The 21,189-nt window shown below is 38.9% G+C and overlaps 2 protein-coding genes across 3 annotated transcripts in view; one reads left to right on the top strand and one right to left on the bottom strand.

The window, feature by feature from the left end:
- The window catches only part of tom1l2a (target of myb1 like 2 membrane trafficking protein a), a 49,898-nt gene that overhangs the window by 11,088 nt on the left and 17,621 nt on the right, over positions 1-21,189 (bottom strand). Inside the window, exons 2-13 of one of the 2 annotated variants that reach the window (XM_082185898.1) lie at positions 19,100-19,184; positions 14,126-14,204; positions 13,698-13,847; positions 10,456-10,590; positions 10,202-10,366; positions 8,589-8,705; positions 6,983-7,116; positions 6,732-6,774; positions 5,280-5,478; positions 4,684-4,801; positions 4,215-4,290; positions 946-1,011 (exon numbers count right to left, since the gene is read on the bottom strand). In XM_082185898.1, the coding sequence (XP_082042024.1) occupies positions 946-1,011; positions 4,215-4,290; positions 4,684-4,801; positions 5,280-5,478; positions 6,732-6,774; positions 6,983-7,116; positions 8,589-8,705; positions 10,202-10,366; positions 10,456-10,590; positions 13,698-13,847; positions 14,126-14,204; positions 19,100-19,184 (1,367 nt within the window). The remainder of the gene's footprint in view (positions 1-945; positions 1,012-4,214; positions 4,291-4,683; positions 4,802-5,279; positions 5,479-6,731; positions 6,775-6,982; positions 7,117-8,588; positions 8,706-10,201; positions 10,367-10,455; positions 10,591-13,697; positions 13,848-14,125; positions 14,205-19,099; positions 19,185-21,189) is intronic. The other variant, XM_082185897.1, reaches the window with a different exon arrangement.
- LOC309512435 (dynein regulatory complex subunit 3-like) overlaps positions 14,211-21,189 on the top strand; it is a 31,826-nt gene continuing 24,847 nt past the window's right edge. Inside the window, exon 1 of the mRNA XM_082188029.1 lies at positions 14,211-17,880. The gene's annotated coding sequence lies outside the window, so the exon portion shown is untranslated. The remainder of the gene's footprint in view (positions 17,881-21,189) is intronic.

Here is a 21,189-nt window from a genome sequence, read left to right as displayed (position 1 = left end):
TTGGAGATCCAGAACCTTCCACGAGCCGAGGGCTGATTATGATCGTGTTAATTCATGTTAGAGTCCAGGGTCTAGCTGGTGTGTGACGATGAATTCTACTGCTTTTCCCCTGAACAAAGTAGTGCTGCGTCCGAAATCACATACTACAACATTTGAATTTGAATGTACTTTGTGACTTAAAAAAGTACGCTCTAGTATGAATATGGGTAGTGTGAATGAAATTCGGACGTACTACATCCGAAATGCTGTTACTGTCATGTGACCTACCAGTGTCGGCTCACTTCTATTCATAAATCCTCTCCTGTAGCCTCATGGTTAATGAGGTAAAGTGTCCATTGTATACACTTCAGGAAGTAGTAGCTGATCCGGGTACTTTTCGCCTACTGTTTGTCGAATACTATCTATTCAGACATACTACTGTTTTGCCGTGCACTTTTTTTTTCACATACAATATAGTAGGGAAGTATTAGATTTCGGACGCAGCATAGGTGAAATGAGGCGATGAGGTGATTCACAGTAAAAGGGACAGAGCAAAGAGAAGAGCCCAGAAATGGCCCTGGAACCATAGAAGAGTTATTAGAGATCAGAGATGCTGACCATTAAGGCTCTTTCCATACAACGAAAAGAAAGTGGTCTATTCAACACCTTCATGGTGCTTTTGTGGTCACTATAAACTCTCGTTGTACAGAAAGAGTGGCTTCCATGGAAAAAACAGCACAGAAGTTTGGAATGACATGAGGGAGAAAATAAAGACAGAATTTTAACTTTTGGTTGATCTCTTAACACATTCAAGTCGGCTCCTCCGCAAATCAAATCAGGCTTTTGAGAGAGCGGCTCTCCCTTTTACTGTGGGTGTGTTTTAGTGGAGGTGGGAGGTGTAAGGGATGAGACTGAGGTCAGGGCTGAGTGGACATGAGGGGACAGAGGTTCTGGTGAAATCCTCACCATTCCTTGGGTAATGAGCCAGCTGTCTATGGGCTCCAACTCAGCGTTAGGACCTTTTACATTCGGCTAAATCAACAACAGAAAACACCGTACACATGTGAAGAAGAGCAAAGCACCCACCCCAAAAACAAGCACAGAGAACATGTGGCCACCTCCATCTTCAGGAGAACTGAAGCGGGTGTCGTTTAAGGCAAGAGAAATGTAACTCTGAGTCAATGAACTGAGGTAGATGGAGTGGGAAAACAAACAAAAAGAGAGGGGAGAAAGAAGTGTAAACTTCGACCCATGGGCTGATCGCTATTCATTGCACCTCTAATTCACAACTATTATGTAACCTTGGTCGATTTCAACACAAAGTATGTCTGGTACAAGAGATCCAATCAGTCTAAAATTGATTTCCTAATCGCACTCTTGAAGATTTCATAATGCTTCTTTCTATTAAGTTCAAAAACATTTAAAAACATGTATGAGCAAAAATAACAGTGATTCTTGGCTTGACAAATATCACCTATAAATATGGGATCTCATTTTGTAAAAAAAAAAAAAAAAATTCCCAGAAACAATTGCAAATTATGCATACAGTGACTTGAATACAGTTCTGACTGTACATGATGATAATGTTTCTGAAGTAAAAGTACATTTGATCTGTTGATCTGTTGTTGTAGAGTGAAACAGTTTGGGTTCTGGAAGCAAAAACTCCATTCATTTTCTCCATAGGAAAATCATATTTTTTTAACGATAACTTACAAACCTTTAAAGACAGCCCTACTGTGAGCTCCGAAGCTGTTAATCGACTTAGTTTTTAAATAATCGTGTTTAACAGCAGAATTCGTGATAAAAAAAATTACATTACCCATGATGCTGTATAGGAAATTCCACCAATCAGAGAGCAGTGGCAAGCAAAACGCATCAATAGATCTCCACTCCAATAAAGTCGGTCTCCCTGCGCTCTCAAAATACTTCAATATTTTAATTTATATGCATATTCAACCTTTTTAAATGAGTAGTTCTAAATGTTTCATCGTTTTTCATTCAATTATGCTTTCCACAAAGCTTCATGGGATTGTAGTTCTTTCCCTCACAGTACACAGTCTTTATCCTTTATATTTTCAAATACTTCTTTGCTTTAAATCAAAGTTTGCACGGTTATGATTCACCTTGTAAGCTGGTTGGTTTGGTTCGTGGCTTATAATGCCTTAATCATTATTTATAAAAAATTAATATTTCAACAAAATTGCTTCACTGATTATTAATAATTGAAAAAACTTGGTCTGCCAAAAGATTCGAACATGCAGGAAAAAAAACCCAGGAAATTATTTCAAAGAGATCCAGATAATTTAGCCTTTTTTATGGTAAGGTTTGTTCAATGATATAGTGTGACTACCAAAAAACTTGAATGAATTAATAATTCATGGAATTAAAATATATTTAAAAACTTTACCTTTATTTTTTAATAAATAATTATTAAGATGTGTAGTAACATGAATAAAAAGAGTTCATTTCTAAAGAACTTGACATTCATTTTAAAAGGGTTTTTCTTTTCTGTATCGTGGACTATCTTATTTGTCATTGACCCTTAAACTGTGTTAGATGCTTTCAACATCTTTCTGCCATTAAGCTTAATGGTGGCTAATCGCCAACATCGCAGTTTTACTGTAGCAACAATAACTGTAGTGGCATTTGTAAGGAATTTCTAAAACAATGTGCTCTTGTGCACACAGCTATTTTCAGCCGAACCAAACCCAAGCTAATCTTCAAGCACTTCTCCAGTCCAATTTGGGCATTAACAAGTTGTGGCATGTTGAAGACTAATTGTGAATATGTAATTTTGTGTTTTGGCACAGAGTGTCACCTCATAGTGTCAATATGAGTCAGCAACAACAGGAGCATTTTTATGCTAAAAGAGACTGTGAATGACATGCAAAGGTAGAGGACTATAAATGTGTTTCAGTGCTGCGGGGGGGCATATTTTGGTAGGCCAAAACCCAGAAAACGAGTTCGCATTTTAACACTTCCTGAAGTCAATGGGTTTATTGATGTTTTTTTGGTTAAATGCCTGAAAAAAGGTCTGTGGTGAACACAAGCTTAAGATATTTTGACATTTTATTCTATGACATAAAATGCATCAGTAACACGTGCACTTTTGCTATTGATTTAAAGCTTTATTTGTCTTGTAAAAGGCAGTTGCTAACAAGCGTCTACATGGGAGACAGGTGGAAATTAAACAGGTAAACTCGTCTCTTTCAAAGCCTCATTGTGTTTATAATCGTGCTCATGCAAACGCTTCATATATTCATAAAAGTGGTCTTCATTTGTGAAGATTATCAGGATGAACAAAACTTGTTCGAGTCATAAACTTTTGTTAGTCACAGAGCTTATTTTCGACGGTAATCCAAAAGAAAAATCCTATTGGGATTTTGTCGTCGGAACCAGTGTGATGCTAACAACTGGGTTGGCTTACAAAAATACATCATCCCTGCACCACTCTATTTGCCATTCAAGACGAGTGCGATTTCCCATCTCCTGAGAAACAGTGAGGTCTTCAGCACACTAAAGCCCTGTTTTGGTTGATCGGATCACAAGTAGACGAGGGAGACACGTTCCCGCTTACACCTGGTGTTTTAATCCGTCTCTTTTGTCCACTTTCGACCATTTCATTTTAGAGGAGGGTCTATGGGTCGGTAAATCGATGGGCTTTTTCAGATCTTTTAATCTAATGGACAAAATAAGCTTGTGCAGTTTACATATGAACACACACGGACACAGAGAGAGCATCAGCTTTCGTTTCTGCTCTGACAGACGCAAGATCACGCTGTGAGTGTGTGTTACAAATCAGGAATGGTGAGAGAAACAGTGCGTTTTTCATCTTCAAACCAAACTTGGGTCTTCTGTCGTCAAAGTTTAAATCCCGTCCGGCTAGCGCGCTTCCCATAATGTTTACGCATGAAGTCTGAAGACGGTCTTTAGTGGCTGTTTAAACATTCGACCACATGAGCGTTTACACTACGAAAGCAATCCGGGCGAATGCGTTTTCAACTTCCTCTGGAAGTGGTCGAAAGTGGACAAGCTCAAAACGTTTTAGACCCCGTTTACACTTGTATTTAGCGTCGTCCACTTGTGATCCGATCGACCAAAACGCATCTTAATACCAGGTGTAAACAGGGCCTAAAAGTAATAACATGTAAGAACTGAGTGATCAGAAACACACAAAACCCAAACCCTTCATCACTATGAAAGTACAGAGAAATAACATGCTTTAGGAAACTCACCCCAGTGGCATTTTGCTGTCTGATGTCTAAAGCAGACGCCAGGCTAACCAGAGCCTGAGGTTCCTCGTATATAACACTGGAAAACAAGCAAAGACAATAGTTTAGAGTTGATTTTTAATGTGGTATAGACCTTATGTAGCCCCGCCCCTTTTCAGCACTGGCCTCATTGTGTTGGCCATGTCTTCCATAGATCTTACGGTTTATGAATGAACCGCCATATTTTTTAAATCTTCCGGGTCTACTGACATTTGTTATGACATCCGCTTCAAACATTACAATGCTCTTGATAACTTTTGTTAACTCTACAATAAGTAAATCCACTTCACCAGCTAATCACTCTTCAACAGCGATGCCATAGAAATACACAGAAATACAGCAAAACCTGAAGTTCAAAGACAAAATTGTAAAGGTAGCTGTGCGCTTGTTTCTCTGGTGCATAAGCTCTATAGTCATAGTAGTGGACACTCACTTTTTGCGCTGGTCAGCCAGAGAGCTGGACCTGGTGTGGGCGAACATGTCAAAGTCATCCTGAGGGTTGTGAGCGGTCAGAGAGCTGAGAGTGCCGCTGACGCTGTCTGCGCTCACATCTACCAGGAGGAAATCATCTTAAAGTCAACTTAGAGTTTCATAGAGGAATTAAACTAACATGTTAAATACTTTTCGTTTGCACTTTATTTTACAGTACGTGACCTTATGTGTACTCTCAGTGTACTTACCTAAGAAAGTACTGGGTAATATAAGGAAACTACATGGGTTACGGTTAAGTTTAGGGGTAGGTTCAGGGTTAGTACCTAGTTATTGTAATTATTATAGTAAGTACATAGTATGTACATGTGGAACAGCACTATAAAGGGTTACACTTTATTTTAAGGTGTCATTGTTACAGTATAATTATATATTTAAGTACTGAGTAATATTAAGCAACTACATGTACTTACTCTACGGTTAGGGTAGGATTAGGATGTGGTTGAGGGTTAGTATAAAGTGCTAGCATACTTTTATCAATATGATTTTGAAAAATGAATGTGTTCTCTATCCTTATCCAGAAGTGTTTGAGATCCTCACCAAGTCCTGCCAGCTGTGTGGAGAGGGAGGCTGTGTTTGCAGGAGCAGGAGCAGGAGCAGGAGCAGGAGCAGGAGGAGGCGGCTGCAGGGTGGATGCGGGTGTATGAGAGGGTGTAGCGCTGGCCCGAGGACTGACCACTGCTGGAGAACCAGGACCCAGATCTATGAGATTGTCCTCCTCTGAAGCCTCATTCAGGACCTGTGCATTCACAACACACACTTACTTATATAGGTTAACAATCAGCATTACCTTTTATATACACGGGCATAATAAATTAATTCGCATCATAAGGATAATTCAATTCGGCTCAATTTAAAAGAGAAGAGAAGAGAAGTTTTTGAATACCATTGCATTTTTATTTTTCAGGGACACTGCATTATGTTCAAGTAATTTAGATTAATATATAAATAGTTGGTAGAAAAGATTATTAAACATTAAACTTATGAATAAATGATAACTTATTAAATTATAATAAATTATAGAAATTATAAAATGTATACCATATGCAATATATATATATATATATATTTTACACACACACACACACACATATATATATATACATACACACATATATACACACACAACTACATACATACATACATATATATAGTGTGTGTGTGTGTGTGTGTGTGTGTGTGTGTGTGTGTGTGTATATATATATATATATATGTGTGTGTGTGTGTGTGTGTGTGTACACATATACACACACACACTATATATATATATATAAATAAAATTAAAGAATACATGCTTAAGGTATATTATTATACTTACGTTATATTGGTTATACAAGTATAATAATAAAACTTAATCATGTATTTTTTAGCTTATAATGAAACCATTTATAATTAATATTATGCATTATTACATACTATTTTACTATTGCATATTTTATATACATGCTTATTGCATAAGTTATCATATTTACATAATTAGTGAGTTAATCAAAAGTAAAAATAAAAAATAACAACAACAGTAATCATGTTTAAAGAATTCAAGTCTAAAAAATTTATAATTTAAATATTTACTAAATAACATTTTTGAAACAAATGTATTGATTATTTTAAATGCATAATAATAAACAGCCAAATTCACAAATTTTTTGAAGAGTTTGAGATCTTTTTTTAATGGAAAAGCTGAAGTTACAACAGAACTAAGGCCTATAATGTGTGTGTAAAAGATAGGAAAAGGAAGACAACATGAAATAATATTTTTATATCTAGGGTCTAGAGCTCTAGAGATGTGATGACGACGCAGGACACTTTCTACATGACAGCGATGCGTCATACTTGCCTCTCTCAGCTAAGCATCATGCAAACAATAAAATAAAACAAAAAACACATGAGCAGGCGCTTAACAGACAAATATTACCACAAGGCATAGATGTACCCTACAAGAAACAATATTCAAAAACGATGCTGAAAGCAGTACTGGGGTGTCAAACTCACCCCATTGTTTTGAGCTGCTCTGCCCAGCCTGTATCTCTCGTACCTGTTAGAACACAGAGCTCTGGTGAAATATCAAAAACACTCGTCAAGATGGAGATGAAAGAAATGCTAATGTGTTTTCAGAGCCTGTGCGCTCTGCTCTAAAGCGAAGCGAGTGAAATCAAAGGCTGACTGCAGAGTTGTGTGTCAGCCTCGACTGTCAGATAAAGGCTGATGAGGGAAACTTTTGAGTGACGGACACCTCTGCTCACCTCTCGTAGCGCAGGAAGATGTTGTTTAAATCATCGTTGGCGTGTAGAAGCTCTTCGGTGACCTCTTCGTTAGACACGCGAGAGATGAGCTCCACTATCCTGTGCTGCATGGCTCGACATGTCCGGTTCAGCTCCTGAGAATGCATTATATGAATACAAGAAATGCATTATGGAACATTAAACTAGACGAGTACAGAAAGATGAGTACAGAAAGAACCAAAAAAATATATATATATATTAAAAGCACGGGTTCATAGACGTGCATTAGGCTAAATGAGGTATATTGTGTTGTTACACCCCCTTGTGGTGGCATGTGGATTCTTGAGTACGTATTAAAGTGTAGTATTAAAATGACATTTCTCTCATTTACTTTTCAGAAGCGTGATAAAGTTCTGTGAGCGTAACTTTTCTGTGACATGCCTCACTTTAGAAATGGCATGAATAAATGTAAAATGAAATTGGATAATCATTGCTCTTAATTAATTTTTGTTCGTTTCCGTTGTTCGTTTTTCGTTCCTTGGACCAGTTCAGAGCCCTGGTAAAAATGTAATACACCATCACCAAAGTGTACATTCTAGGGCTGTAGTCAAGACCACCTTTGTCGAATCCAAGACAAAGTCCAAGACCAGGACTAGTCGAGTCCAAGTCAAGACCAAGTCCAAAGAGGTTCGAGTCCAAGACAAGACCGAGTCCAAAAAGGTTTGAGCCCGAGTCAAGACCGAGTCCAGTACAGGAAAAAAAAGTATTATGCATGACATTATCAAGACAATCATTTTGGGCTGCTATTTGTTGATCTAAAAGCAAAAACAGTGTCAAAGAGCTGACTCTATTTAAAAAAAATACGTATAGCCTATAGAAATTAAATCATTATGTAATATTGAAATAATGAATGATTTTAATTTTATTTAAAATAATTGACTAATTCAAAGTGACTAACAAAAAAATGACTAACAACAAAAAAATAATTATATAGGCCTAAAGGCGCGCACACATTCTATTCGACTGTCTGATCATCCTCACATTCTGTTCCTGTCAATCATACACGCGATGTCAACCAATTAAACTGCATGAGGGAGGGCCGAGCCAACTCACACACACTAGAGATGCGGATAAACCGCGGATTGGGCGGATGACGTGACGAAAAATAATATTTTAATTAAATTTGGGCGGGTGGCGGTTGAACCAATCAAATGAAAAAAGTTTGCCACTAAGCAAACCTGCAAGCTATGAGCCAAGCTGTCAGTACTATTGCAGGAGGCCGCCATTAATTAGATGTGCAAGGCAAGCAGGCAAGTTTTCGGGTTGTTATGGATATTCACGTTGCACTAGCGGTGGACTTTCAGCGAGTTAAAACGTGTATTTTTTAAAGAGCCGTATGTGTGCTTACTGGGAACATAATAAAGACACCTGGACTCGGTCGAGACCAAAAGCCACATTTGGCAAGACCAGTGGCCGAGACCAAGACAAGTCCGAGTCCGAATACCAGCGAGTCCGAGACAAGTCCGAGACCATAGAAAAACGGTCTCGAGTCCAAGACCGGACTCGAGTACTACAGCCCTAATGAATTCTCTGTAAAGGAGTGAGTGTAGTGGTAAAACTCGCAAACCTGGAGAAGTTCGAGATCAGAGGCTTCTTCTTGGCCCGGCACCATCTCTGTCAGCATCTCTGACATCACTTTAATGTTCCCACGCACAACGTCCAGCTCACTTCTCAGTCTTGCGATCTGTACGCACAAACAAAGCATTTCCAAATTAACTATAGATAAATATAGCAGTGAAAACATCTGGAACTAAACATAATTGGTGCCCAGTTCAGCCATAATCACATTAAATGATCTATATTTTATATATGTTTTTATGTAGAACTGCAAATGCACAATACTGGTCAAAAGTTTGGCGTCGGTAAGATTGTGTTTTTGAAAGACGTCTTTTATGCTCATCAAAGCTGTGTTTTTTTATTTAATATAGTGTAGATAGGAAAATGTGTAGATAAATTGTTTTATTTCACTAAAAACTTAAGGCCTCCTTTCACTAAAGGCCTCCGTTTACCTCACAGCTTAACACATAGTGGTGTAACGATACCCTCATGTCACAATCCGATACATACAGTATCACGATACAGAACTCACGATACGATATTATTACTCCAAGAAATATGGTAAAAGCTTAAACAAAAAAAAAATGCACTGTTGATAAAAATGATAAATTTGATAAAACATTGTGGGTGTAAATGAATAGGCTTGGACTTGATGCTGGAAACCCAATGCACAGGACAATGGTGACTAATTGTCCTTATTCATGATTCTGAAGCTGAAAACACAGAATTATTTTAGACGAAAATGCTTGCACTCTGTCACTGACTAGATATATTTAAAATAATGTAGGCCACTTTTTACATGAGCCCCTTTCACACAGCGCGATGATCCCGGCAAATTGCCGGGAAATTGCCAGAACGCCTTCTGTGTGAACGCAAACACGACCCGGGATTGATGCCGGCATCGATGCCGGGTTGGGGACCTAGTAACATTGCCGTGTTCAGTCCCGAACGTGCGCTGTGTGAACAAAAGCCGTAATAATGCCGTGTCGTAGTGATGACGCTGAAGCCGGGATCGTTCGCCAGCTGGTGAAACGGTACGTAATGCGCAAGTTTATGATCGAATAAAAAAAATGCACAAGCGTGCACAAGAGAGAGAGAGAGAGAGAGAGAGAGAGAGAGAGAGAGAGAGAGATCGCAGCTCATAAGCAAACTTAAGACGCTGATGAGACATTACAAGTCACATCGGTGTCACGTGTCTTTACGGGATTTTTACGGGTTGTGTGTGAACGCACTCTCTGATTCCGGAAAATCACTGGCAGTGTGAATGAACCAAAATCAAACGAACCCGGGTCAAATCCCGGGTCACTTTATCCGTGTATTATCCGGAATCTCTGTGTGAAAGGGGCTATGGTAACATAAGACATTTGGCATTATCAGGACCCATAAATATTCCCCCGTTGCATTATTATACATTGTATTCAACATTTTATATAGTAGTTTAATGTAGCACTGACACTAAACCTCTGTTAACTTGAATTTTTCACTTACAGTAATTTTTATTTTGGGTGAATTATACACAATACATATTGCCACTATCCACGATGCATTTTTGTATGGCGACATACATATATTGGTACACCCCTAACACTGAATAGAGCAGTCTACTCTAAGGCGAGTTGTGACCTGCTCTGGGTTTGCTGTGATTGGTCCCGCTACGGCTGGGATCTGGGCGGGGTTTAAGTCGGGTGTCGCAGCAGCAGCTGCAGGTTTAGGGGTCGCCTGAGATGCTGTGTTGGGCTGCGTGTGTGCTTTGTACTTGTGAATGCCTGGATCCACCTCTGGGACTCCCTAGAATGACACACAAGAGGAGATTAAGCGAAATGAATGTAAAAACAGATCTGCAAGAGGCCTGAGAGTGTGTGTCGCATGTTTCTCACCCGCTGGGGTGTATGGATGGGTGACAAGGCGTCCAGGTCTGCCATGGGAAACTCGATTCCTTTCCTCTTCAGCTCCTCATAAATGTGCACGACTCCGGTGAGGTCTGGGCTACTCCTGAACGCATCTGCCCAGGACTGGGGTGAAACACAAACACAGAGAGATGATCAGAAGAGAGCTGAAAGAGCCGTCCCACAGGAAGTGGCTCTAAAATTACACCTAACCGGGTATTATCAGGGGAAAGTCCGACTATTTTTCAGCAATTAGTAATACATGCTTTTTTAGCAGGTAACAGGAACCATGTATTTGCTGAAGAGGGTTGATTCTGGAATCCACTGCTGCTTCAATGTATATCTAATGAGTGATTATAATCATGGTATTAATCAAAAATTTTCCTTCTAAACATAACATGAGTTGAATGACTTCTCTAGGCTTGTGAGATTTTACTGTGTTATAGAAGTTAGCAGTGTGATTACTGAAATGTTCTTTTCATGTATTCTTTAATGTCTGTATTTGATATCTGAATGCAGTAACAGTGCTTGCTCATTTAGCCCGGCTTCCAGAAATATATAATGCAACATGTGTCAATACATACAGGGCTTTTCTAGGGTACCCTGAAAACTGTGGTCATTGTAACCAATAGTTTAAGTGTCCATTTCTTAGCTAAAGTCATTACTGTTAACTGAAGTGTCCTCTCCTTGAGAGAAAGAATGAATTATCTTGATGTTTTGAGAAGACTCCCTGTTTATAGTTAGAGCCTGGCCAAATCCAACCTTGGAAAAGCTGTGTGTCGGTGTGTGTGTGTTAGTCTTCTTGGTTACAGGTTAAGAAACCACTGGCATTATTGGAGATTGACTGAGTTGTTGTTCTGGACATGTTGGCGCCCAGAAACCCAAATCTGCGACCTGGAAGGTCATAACGTGCCTAACTTCAGGGTCAGAGTGTCAGCCGCCTAATCAATGGAGATATGCTTCAGTCTAACTGTTTATGTGTGGAAAATGTGTGTTTATCTATTTCTTAGCCAATCAGAAACCTCGGTGAAGGGTATAAATGCTGTGATCTTTGTAACTGTAAGCGGGGCGAACTCCTGTGTGAGTCTTGAAGATGACTTCTGCTGATGAAACTGCAAACTATCTTCAGTAAAACTTTTCTTCAATTTATTTTAATTCTGACTCCGGGTCTTCATTCATCATATCTGGTTCTTTGACTATAAATCCCTTAACATTGCATAATTAATTTTGTTAATCACTTGTTGCTGATGGCCGTTCTTGATAAATATACAGTAGCCACAAGTGGAAATTATTCGGATACAAGCAATTGGAAAAGGTTAAAGAACTGATTCTCATCCCTTTTGACTGCAGTACCCCCATTGTCCACATCAGGTACTAAATTTCTCAGCCAATACCAATAGCCGATTATTCATAATGACATCTGCCGATAATGATACAGATAGTTTTATTTTCTTGAGGAAAAATGTCTCTTCCAACTATTGCTGTAAATTATAGCAGGAATCCTCTTATTTGATATATTACTATAATATTAGAGGTTAAAAAACTATTATATTCAACTGCTATTTATTTTCAGATAATATTTACACTCAAATAAAATGTTTGTATACAATTAATTTAACCATAAGGTCGTTTTCATAAACAATTCTCTTGAAACACTGATTGAGTGACATGATAAATTGATAAGTTGTACTGTATCTTTCCTTCTGATGTTCATGCATGTTTTGTCGTGCTATAACTTGAATTACAGTGGAAGAAAAAACTCGTCAGTTAAAGCAACACTATGGAACTTTTCCTCTTCGGTCCCCCTACAGGTTGGAAGCGGAATTGTCCATTACCGCTGTTGTAAATCATTTAGCCTACCAAAGCCTACTGTCACACGCACACTCACTGTTTATCCAGCACCGGCTTTGCAATGAACGATGTCCACAGACAAGGTAGAGTGATGATGCATGATTTTATGAAAGTATGATTTATTGCGACATCAGAAACGAAGAAAAGCTAAATAATGACTATTGTAACGCTTGCCGTAAAGCTAGTCAAATTTGTAGTTTTCTTATGTCTCATTAGAACTACAGAAACGCGACCCGATCTGGCAATCTCACATAGTGTGGTTATAGCAGATAAAGGACCGCAAAGTGGAGGCATAAGTGCCTTTCACCCTGTTCACGACCTGACGAACCACTGAAACGATTTTGGAAACATTATTTTAAGGTAAAAAATGTTACATAGTGTTGCTTTAAGAATGTCAAAATGCCATTTATTGTTTGAATTTCATGATAAAAATAGGCAAAATATGAAAGCTGAGACTTAATTTATATCAGAAGAAACAAGCACAAAGCTCTTTGTGATTATTGAATGGGAGGCACACTACAAATAATGTTTGGTGTATTGAAAAACCATGAACCTGGCAACCCTGGCTTGAGCTATGAGTGATTCATAGGGTCAAATAGAGCCTGATTTGACGTCGCTACTTTTTAACTGTTGATGTGTTATTGTCGCGTTAACTTCGACAGCCCTAAATTCAACACAAGAGAGATTTTCTTCACAGTACGGGTTGCAGTCTGACATGTTTGTCTCTCCCTTTTGATTGACAGGAATTAATAGGCCCTGATCATTTGCTGGTTTTAAACAATCAGCCAATGGCCAGCAGTGAAAATAATTGCTTTTATCGGCCTAAATATTATTATTTTTTTTGAGTGAACCCTGGTTCTTAACTTAAAATAACTACATTTTGTTGTTTGGCTCTTATTTTAAATAATTTTAAGTCATCTTAATGAAGTTTGCGATTGGGTTCCGACTCCCTTGTTGAGAACCGCTGGGTTAGAAAATGGCTGTAATTACTAAATTTGGAAGAATATGCTTGCTGTCTAATGGTTGGACATTTTACAGGCTGAAAAACAATGTCACTATTGGATTTGGGAGGACGCAAGAATAGACAAAATGCAGCTGCGCACTGTATACAATTCTGGAAACTGTCCGACGTCTACTTTACATGGAGTCAATCTGATTCTGTAATGGCTTCCAGTCAACTAGAATTAATGCAATTGCAAGCTGCCTCATAGAGCAGGACCACCAGACCTAGTTTCCAGCCCCAGTGAAAGTGTCCATCATCAGAGGTAGTCTTCTAGCCCTACCACACACCCCACGTCATTCTGAACGGTCATCAACAGTGGTTTCTGAAGGCCCTTATTGCTAAAACAAAGTCATTGAGTCATTCACCTCACTCAGTTTACCTGAATCAGTGACAGAACCTTTTCCTGCACTATAGCAGGAGGGTTGTTCTTCGGAGTGATGATTTTCACCATGACACCTTCGATGAAGTCTCTGTTGGCGATGTGGACGTGAAAACGGTGGCCACAGTTTTTCACGCAAGTCTCCAGCACCTAGAAAAGACAATTACATAAGAAGCTGAGATTATCGATCATTTAGACATGCCAAAACTCGCAGATGACAGCATAAAACAACACTTCCAGCTGGCATAATGCATCCAAATATAGTCACAAAAGACCTTATTTAAATGTCAAAATAGCCTCCGGCAAGCCTGGAGGGGAACTACTCAGCCGTCATTAACTATTAAAGGTGCACAGCATCAGACTGTAAAACAGATTTTGTTCCTAGACAGTATGAGCACAAGGGTTTATGTGAAAGTGAGGGAACTCACAGTTAGAGCCAGCATCACTTCACGGAAGTTCCTGTTGCCGTTGAGTCTCTTTCTCACCGCGCGCATGGCATCTTTGGGCCTGTTGGGGAAAACAGTGTAGATGACTTGACGACAGCTTAAGGGCCCGTTCTCCCCAAAAACGTCGCCAATGATACCAATATTACCATCCACACCAATGGACGATAACATTATGTTCATTCTAAGTGCATGCTTCTAGCCTGGTTAAAACCAGACCATTCTCAGTAGTAACTGAGTTATGGTCTGGCAAAGCTCCATTAATAACTCATTTTCAAAGGGGCGTCACCAACGGACGTCGCTCAAATGCCTCTGGGTGCAATTGGATAGACCTAAAACCAATCAGAGCGATCGCGATCGTCATCGTGTAAATCCATATGCTGCGTCCCAATTCGCCTAAGTTACACTACGCCATAAAAGTATGTACTCTTTTTGTGAAGAAAAGGTATTTACTTTTGAATGTGTAGCAAAAAAGTAGGCAAGCTTTGGGACATACTACTTCGTCATCTTTATCGGACAGATCTGTCGCGTGCGTCCTGTCACGTAAACTGCACTGTCAATCATCTCGTCACAGTTAAAATCCTCTATTAAATCTAATTTCATTTCCTACTGTTTCGGAGAGAAATGTATCAGCACGTTCATCTGCCAGTGGGTCTTTCATGGAGACTGTCCTCATGTGTTTGCAATTTTAATATAATAATGCATTTAAAAGTTGAGTGTGCTTCACCAACGGACGTCGCTCAAATGCCTCTGGGCGCAATTGGATAGACCTAAAACCAATCAGAGCGATCGTCATCGTGTAAAGCCCGCCTCAACGTTTCTGATTGGTGCCGCGATTTCGACGGATTAGAAATGGGCTTGAATGGGCTCTTTGCCAGACTACTTGCAGAGCAAATCTAAATTTGCCAGAAGTTGTCTGGGTTTTCCCAGGCTAGCATGCTTCAGTTATGTTCTGCCATAATTGCAGTGTGCACTTTGAAGAAAGGAGGATTTAATTGGCTTAACAATGGTTTTAACATGCATCAGTTTTTTTTTAAATCTTCTGAGAAACTGTTGACTCCGCTATTCTGTTATGGTGTGATTAGCGAAATTTTGGCGAAATGTCACGAACAAGAAAGGTGCATTGTCTGTTAGTAAATAGTGTAGTGATGTATGAAGCACAGCTCACACGACCAAGCAGCTTTCTGTTAGTCAACGCAGCAAATCTGTGAAACCAACCTGAACATGTGAACTTTTCGTCATCAAGCGAATTTCATAATCGCATGGATTCCTAATTGAAATGACTTGATTTCGCCTGCCAAAATTTGTCAAACGACAGTAAATGTGGTTGCTCCTTTGGTGTTAGAGCATAAACATTTAAAACGTTATGTTTATAGTTATCGTTCTTGGTGTGAACGGGCCTTAAAGGGCTAGTGATATGAGTATATTCTACTGAAGAAGCTGTTTATTTATACCTACTTTATATCACAAATAACCAATTATTGGTGGCATTGCTCCCACTTAGGGTTAGGGATTTGAACAACCCCTCAACTGTAGCTACTGAAGTTGAACTGATGTTTTGCGTCATAGACTTTTTGCGTCTGTGTTGTGTATTTCAGCACGATTGGATCATCGACCATAATTATCCAGGACCGTAACAATCCATTTTATAACATAAAATTCAGCAGAGCAGTCTGTGAGCTCAGGACAGGAATTAAAAGACTCAATTTAACCAGTACTGAAAGCCCTCTTACAAACACACTCTAATTCAGGGCCAGAAAGTTCATTATCTCTAAGCTTACAAGAGAAGCCAATTGGGTTTGTTTTTCCTCTGGTGTGATCAAAGCTCCCATTTCTTCCAAGTCAGATCTAAGGAGCTTTTTATAAGCAAGAACAACGACATCAGCTACTAAAAGTTGAACTCAACGTAAAGACATTTTAACTTGTGTACAAATGAATGAGATAAATTATTCTCAACACTGCGCCATTAGTTAAAAGATCAGCAGTAGGGTGTTACATAGATGGCCAACAAATGACTTGTCTTAAAGGGTAGCCTAACTCTCGCCAAAATGCAACCTAGGGTCTTTGTTAAACTACCCGAGGCAAACTTTCGTTTAAAAGTATAATTAGAATGGAAACGCCACTTTTAAGTTTGACCATATTTTCGTTTTCGGTCAAATTGCCTTTTGAATGGGAGTGCTTGGGGCCCTTCTATGGTAGCATCAAAATCGCTATTTGTAAAACACTATGAAGGTTCAACACAACATGAAACTTTGCTCGAAGTATCACAAGGGGCTCTACACATGAACTCGAGTATTGAGAACATTGTTTGTGTACACAGAGTTTACAAAAAAAAAAGAGAGAGATTTTGAACAACTCACTGTAGCTGTTGTTGTTTCCGTCCGCCGGCATTTTGACAATCAAAAATAGCCGATCTCCGAATGCGAATGATCTGACTCTGAATTTTAGTATTGTTTCTTATATGAGGATCCTTTTTCAAATACAAGGTCAATATTGATTTTCACTAATGACAAAACAACAAATTATCGGTGAATTTATATGGAACTAAGCTTTAGGAGCTTTCCATCTTTACTCTCCTCCCTGTTACCTTGCATTTGGAGATCGACTATTTTTGACTGACAAAATGCCGGTGGACGGAAACAACAACAGCTACAGTGAGTTGTTCAAAATTTTTCTTTTTAGTAAACTCTGTGTACACAAACAATGTTCTCAATGCTGGAGTTCATGTGTAGAGACCCCGGTGATACTTCAAGCAAAGTTTCATGTTGTGTCGAGCCTTCTTAGTGTTTTACAAAAAGCGATTTTGATGCTACCATAGTCGTGCCCCAAGCACTCTGTTGCAATTTGACCAAAAACGAAAATACGGTCAAACTTAAAAGTGGCGTTTCCATTCTAATTATGCTTTTAAACGAAAGTTTGCCTCGGGTAGATGAACAAAAAGACCCTAGGTTGCATTATGGCGAGAGTTACGCTTTAAGAGGGACTTTGCTCATGACTCAAACTTTAGACCGGAGAAATGGAGGAAAGCAATTAGCCGCATCCAAAATCGCATTACCTGCCTAATCTGCCTAACTACTCTACTTAGTATGAATGTAATCTGTTCGTACTACATTCATAATGTCATTCACAAATTCTCTACCGTTAAATAACGAAAAGTAAAGTGTCCATTTGATTTAGTCTTCTGTTTTATACTATGAATTCAGACATACTAATTTCACATTCTGCTTATCACCAAGTATATAGTAGGGAAGTATGCGATTTCAGATGCAGCCATCATGTGCCGTAAGGTCGAATGGAGAAGAGGAACTATAGTAGTAATAATCTCTTGCATTATGGGAAGTACAAAATGGCAGAACTGAAAAACAAAACTGAAGGGGGAAAAAACAAAAACTGATGGTCACTTTCTATCAATCATATCAGACCTGACTATTCTTACAAAGTCCAAATCTACTCTTTGGCATAATCTGCTTAAAAAAGGGCGTTTATGTAAATAATTGAATGCATAATTAACAACAGGAAAGATTGTTTAAATTCTTGAAAACACCCACAACTTCTAATACAACAGGAAACAACCAGCTCAAACAAAGAACAACACAACAGAGTCCTGTGTTCCCTCACACAGAACAGAGACAAGCCTGTAGTGCCAGTTTGACAACAGTGTGAGAGAAAAAGAGAAAGTGAAGAATCATATGGAGCAGGAAAAGCACCGTGACTCTGAGTGAAGAACCTGTTTACACCTGGTATGAACATTCGTCTGGAGTGATCCAGTCACACTTGTATTCACTGAGCTGATTTCATGAGTATATACACTACCGTTCAAAAGTTTGGGGTCAGTACGATTTTAAAAAAAAATTTATTAATACTTTAATTCAGCAAGAACACATTAAATGAATCAAAAGTGACAAAAATATTTAGCAGCACCGTTTTCAACATTGATAATAATCAGAAATGTAACTTGAGCAGCAAATCAGCATAATAGAATGATTTCTGAAGGATCATGTGACACTGAAGACTGGAGTAATGATGCTGAAAATTCAGCTTTAAATCACAGGAATAAATTACATTTTAATATATGTTACAAATAGAAAACAGTTATTTTAAATCGTAATAATATCTCACAATATTATTATTTACTGTATTTGTGATTAAATAAATGCAGCCTCGGTGCGCAGAAGAGACTTCTTTAAAAAAAAAAATCTTACCAACCCCAAACTTTTGAACGGTAGTGTACATCATTTAATACATCAAATTAGGGATGCACCAATATTAACATTTTGGCCGATATGGATAACTCTATTTTTGAAAGCCAATAACCGATATATCGGTCGATAAATCTAAATCCGAATTTTTTTTGAGAGCCTGATCACAAAAACAAAAGTCTCACCATTAAAAGCCACGTCCAAAGCACACAATTATAATGTTCTCATTATAATTGTAGCCTATATGACAGACTTGCACTGCACGTTGCACTTAACTGTATTTTCCTTTTTTGAAGTGATTCAAATCATATTTCAAGCAATTGAAAACCATCACAACAGTGCACAGCTGAAGGAAATAATCGAATATTTATCGGCTTTACAATATTGTCCAAATTTTCTTATTGGGCCGATATTGATAACTTTAAAAATGAACATATATCGGCCGATACGATATGGTGGCAGATGTATCGTGCATCCCTACATCAAATGAAAGACAATAGTTTTGGATCGCACTGAATTTCACTGTGCAGATAAAACTAGTTGTAAACATTCTTCTTTCAAAAGAAATTCAGACGTTTTATGCTTTTCAACGTCAGCTGTAAACGGTCTAAGAGGAACTGTGAGAACCCATTACTGCTGGAGCACGACGCTACGACAGCACATTCCCAGTCAGTCTGCTCTGAATGAGTCCGTGAGAGTCACTGTGAGTCATCAGCAAGATCTGTGCGCATGTGTTTATGTGTGTGTGTTGGTCTCTCACCCTTCCTCGGTCTCATTAATGATGTCACAGATCTCCATGTTGAGTGTCCAGTCTTCATTCTGCAGGGAGCCATCTGTGGCTTTTTCTGTGAGAAACAAATCACACACGGATCAGCGGCCGACTCAAATACTGACGCAAACTCAATTATGAGTTCCAGACACAGGACCACGTCTAGAACTCAAATCCACAGGGTTTCCCTACGTAGTGTTCACTGCTCACTATTCCCTGAGCACGGGGTATCTGTTAGAGTTCACTTCACTTGACAAAATGTGTTCATACGGAACAACACCCTGCAGCAACATCAAACATAGAGATAATATACATCTATAAATATAGTATAAATATCATACTTTTATGCATGTACTGTATAAGATCAATGTGTATTTTTCAATTTCAATTAATATAATCTGTTATATTTGAAAGCACTAAATTGAGTGATCTGAAAGGTCTGAACGTGATGTAAGAAATTAAAATAAATGCAATTTTGTTATATTAGATATTAGTCTTTTATCTTAATTACCGGTAATCATGATAGTTGCGTTGTAAATGTGATGTAATGCACAACTTACACCTGGGACTAATTGAACTTTATAAATATGGTGGAGCCTTAACTCTTCTCCACCTTTAGTCAACGTTCTTGCAGTATTGGGATGATGCCAATGCTGTTCGCAGTGCCCTTCGAACTTCGCTCCCTTCATATTGAAATGTCACTTAAGACGGTGAAATACCCTGGGAAGTCCATTTTGCAGGGCAATTACAGCTGATTCTGGGGAAGCTATTTCAAAACTGTAGTTTGTCAAGACAGACTAAATAAGATACTAACAAAACATAGCAACCAACATTCAATCTATTTTTTTTATTTTTTTATTTACATAAATAGGGCTTCTATGAAATAACATTTCTCTCCAAAATTTTCTTTCATTTTATTCCAAATAATTTTTTTTCTGTATTCCGTTCGCATCGCAGAAATCATAGGGCCATACAAAAATTTCTAAAATATCTAAAAACCAGAGTAAATATTTATCTAAAAAAAAAAAAAAAAAAAAAAAGCAAATAAATGTGAAATGTGTCATTTCTGCACCACTACTGTCATAAAAATGTATTGCAAAATATAATGATTGTTCTCAAAAAGGTTTCGAGAATACTTCACATCTGACATTGGTCGAACAAATGGATCTAGTGGGGAACATGTACAATACTACATAGACATAATATATATCATGATTGGACACGCCCCCTACTGCTTATTGGCACACTCTCTCTCCATCCCATCATGAGTGGACACACCCCCTACTGCTGATTGGCACACTCTCTCTCCGTCCCATCATGAGTAAACATGCCCCCTACTGCTGATTGGCACACTCTCTCTCCGCCCCATCATGAGTGGACACGCCCCCTACTGCTGATTGGCACACTCTCTCTCCGTCCCATCATGAGTGAACATGCCCCCTACTGCTGATTGGCTCACTCTCTCTCCGCCCCATCATGAGTGGACACGCCCCCTACTGCTGATTGGCTCACTCTCTCTCCGCCCCATCATGAGTGGACACACCCCCTACTGCTGATTGGCACACTCTCTCTCTGTCCCATCATGAGTGGACACACCCCCTACTGCTGATTGGCACACTCTCTCTCTGTCCCATCATGAGTGGCACACCCCCTACTGCTGATTGGCTACAAGTGTGCTGTACTGCTCGGTCTGATCCACTTTCAACAGCGTTTCTCAGAAATCACTTACAGCACCTTTAAAGTAACTGAGATGAAACTTTCAGTTACTCCCCTTCACTGCTAACCTGAAACACTCGATGAGTAGATCAGCATCTAGCAGAAGAGATGTCAGCTTTACTGCCACCCATCTGTGAGGGAGGCTTGACCTCAATTTACCTAGCCTGGATTATTACTCAATTGTCAGATGTCATTTTCCTCATTGCTTACTTACACAATAGTAGCACAAGATAAGGTTTAAATCTTATTCAACTACTGGTGCTCTTCAGGTCAAAAGGGGTCAGTTTACACAGTAATGGGAGAGTGAGGAGTTACAGTTGTACTTTTAGCAAATAGAAATCCCCATTATGCGTTTCATAATACAA

Source organism: Leuciscus leuciscus, assembly GCF_965113295.1.
Source record: "Leuciscus leuciscus genome assembly, chromosome: 1".
In the NCBI taxonomy this organism is placed as follows: Eukaryota; Metazoa; Chordata; class Actinopteri; order Cypriniformes; family Leuciscidae; genus Leuciscus; species Leuciscus leuciscus.
This window is presented reverse-complemented; position numbering and strand designations above follow the sequence as displayed.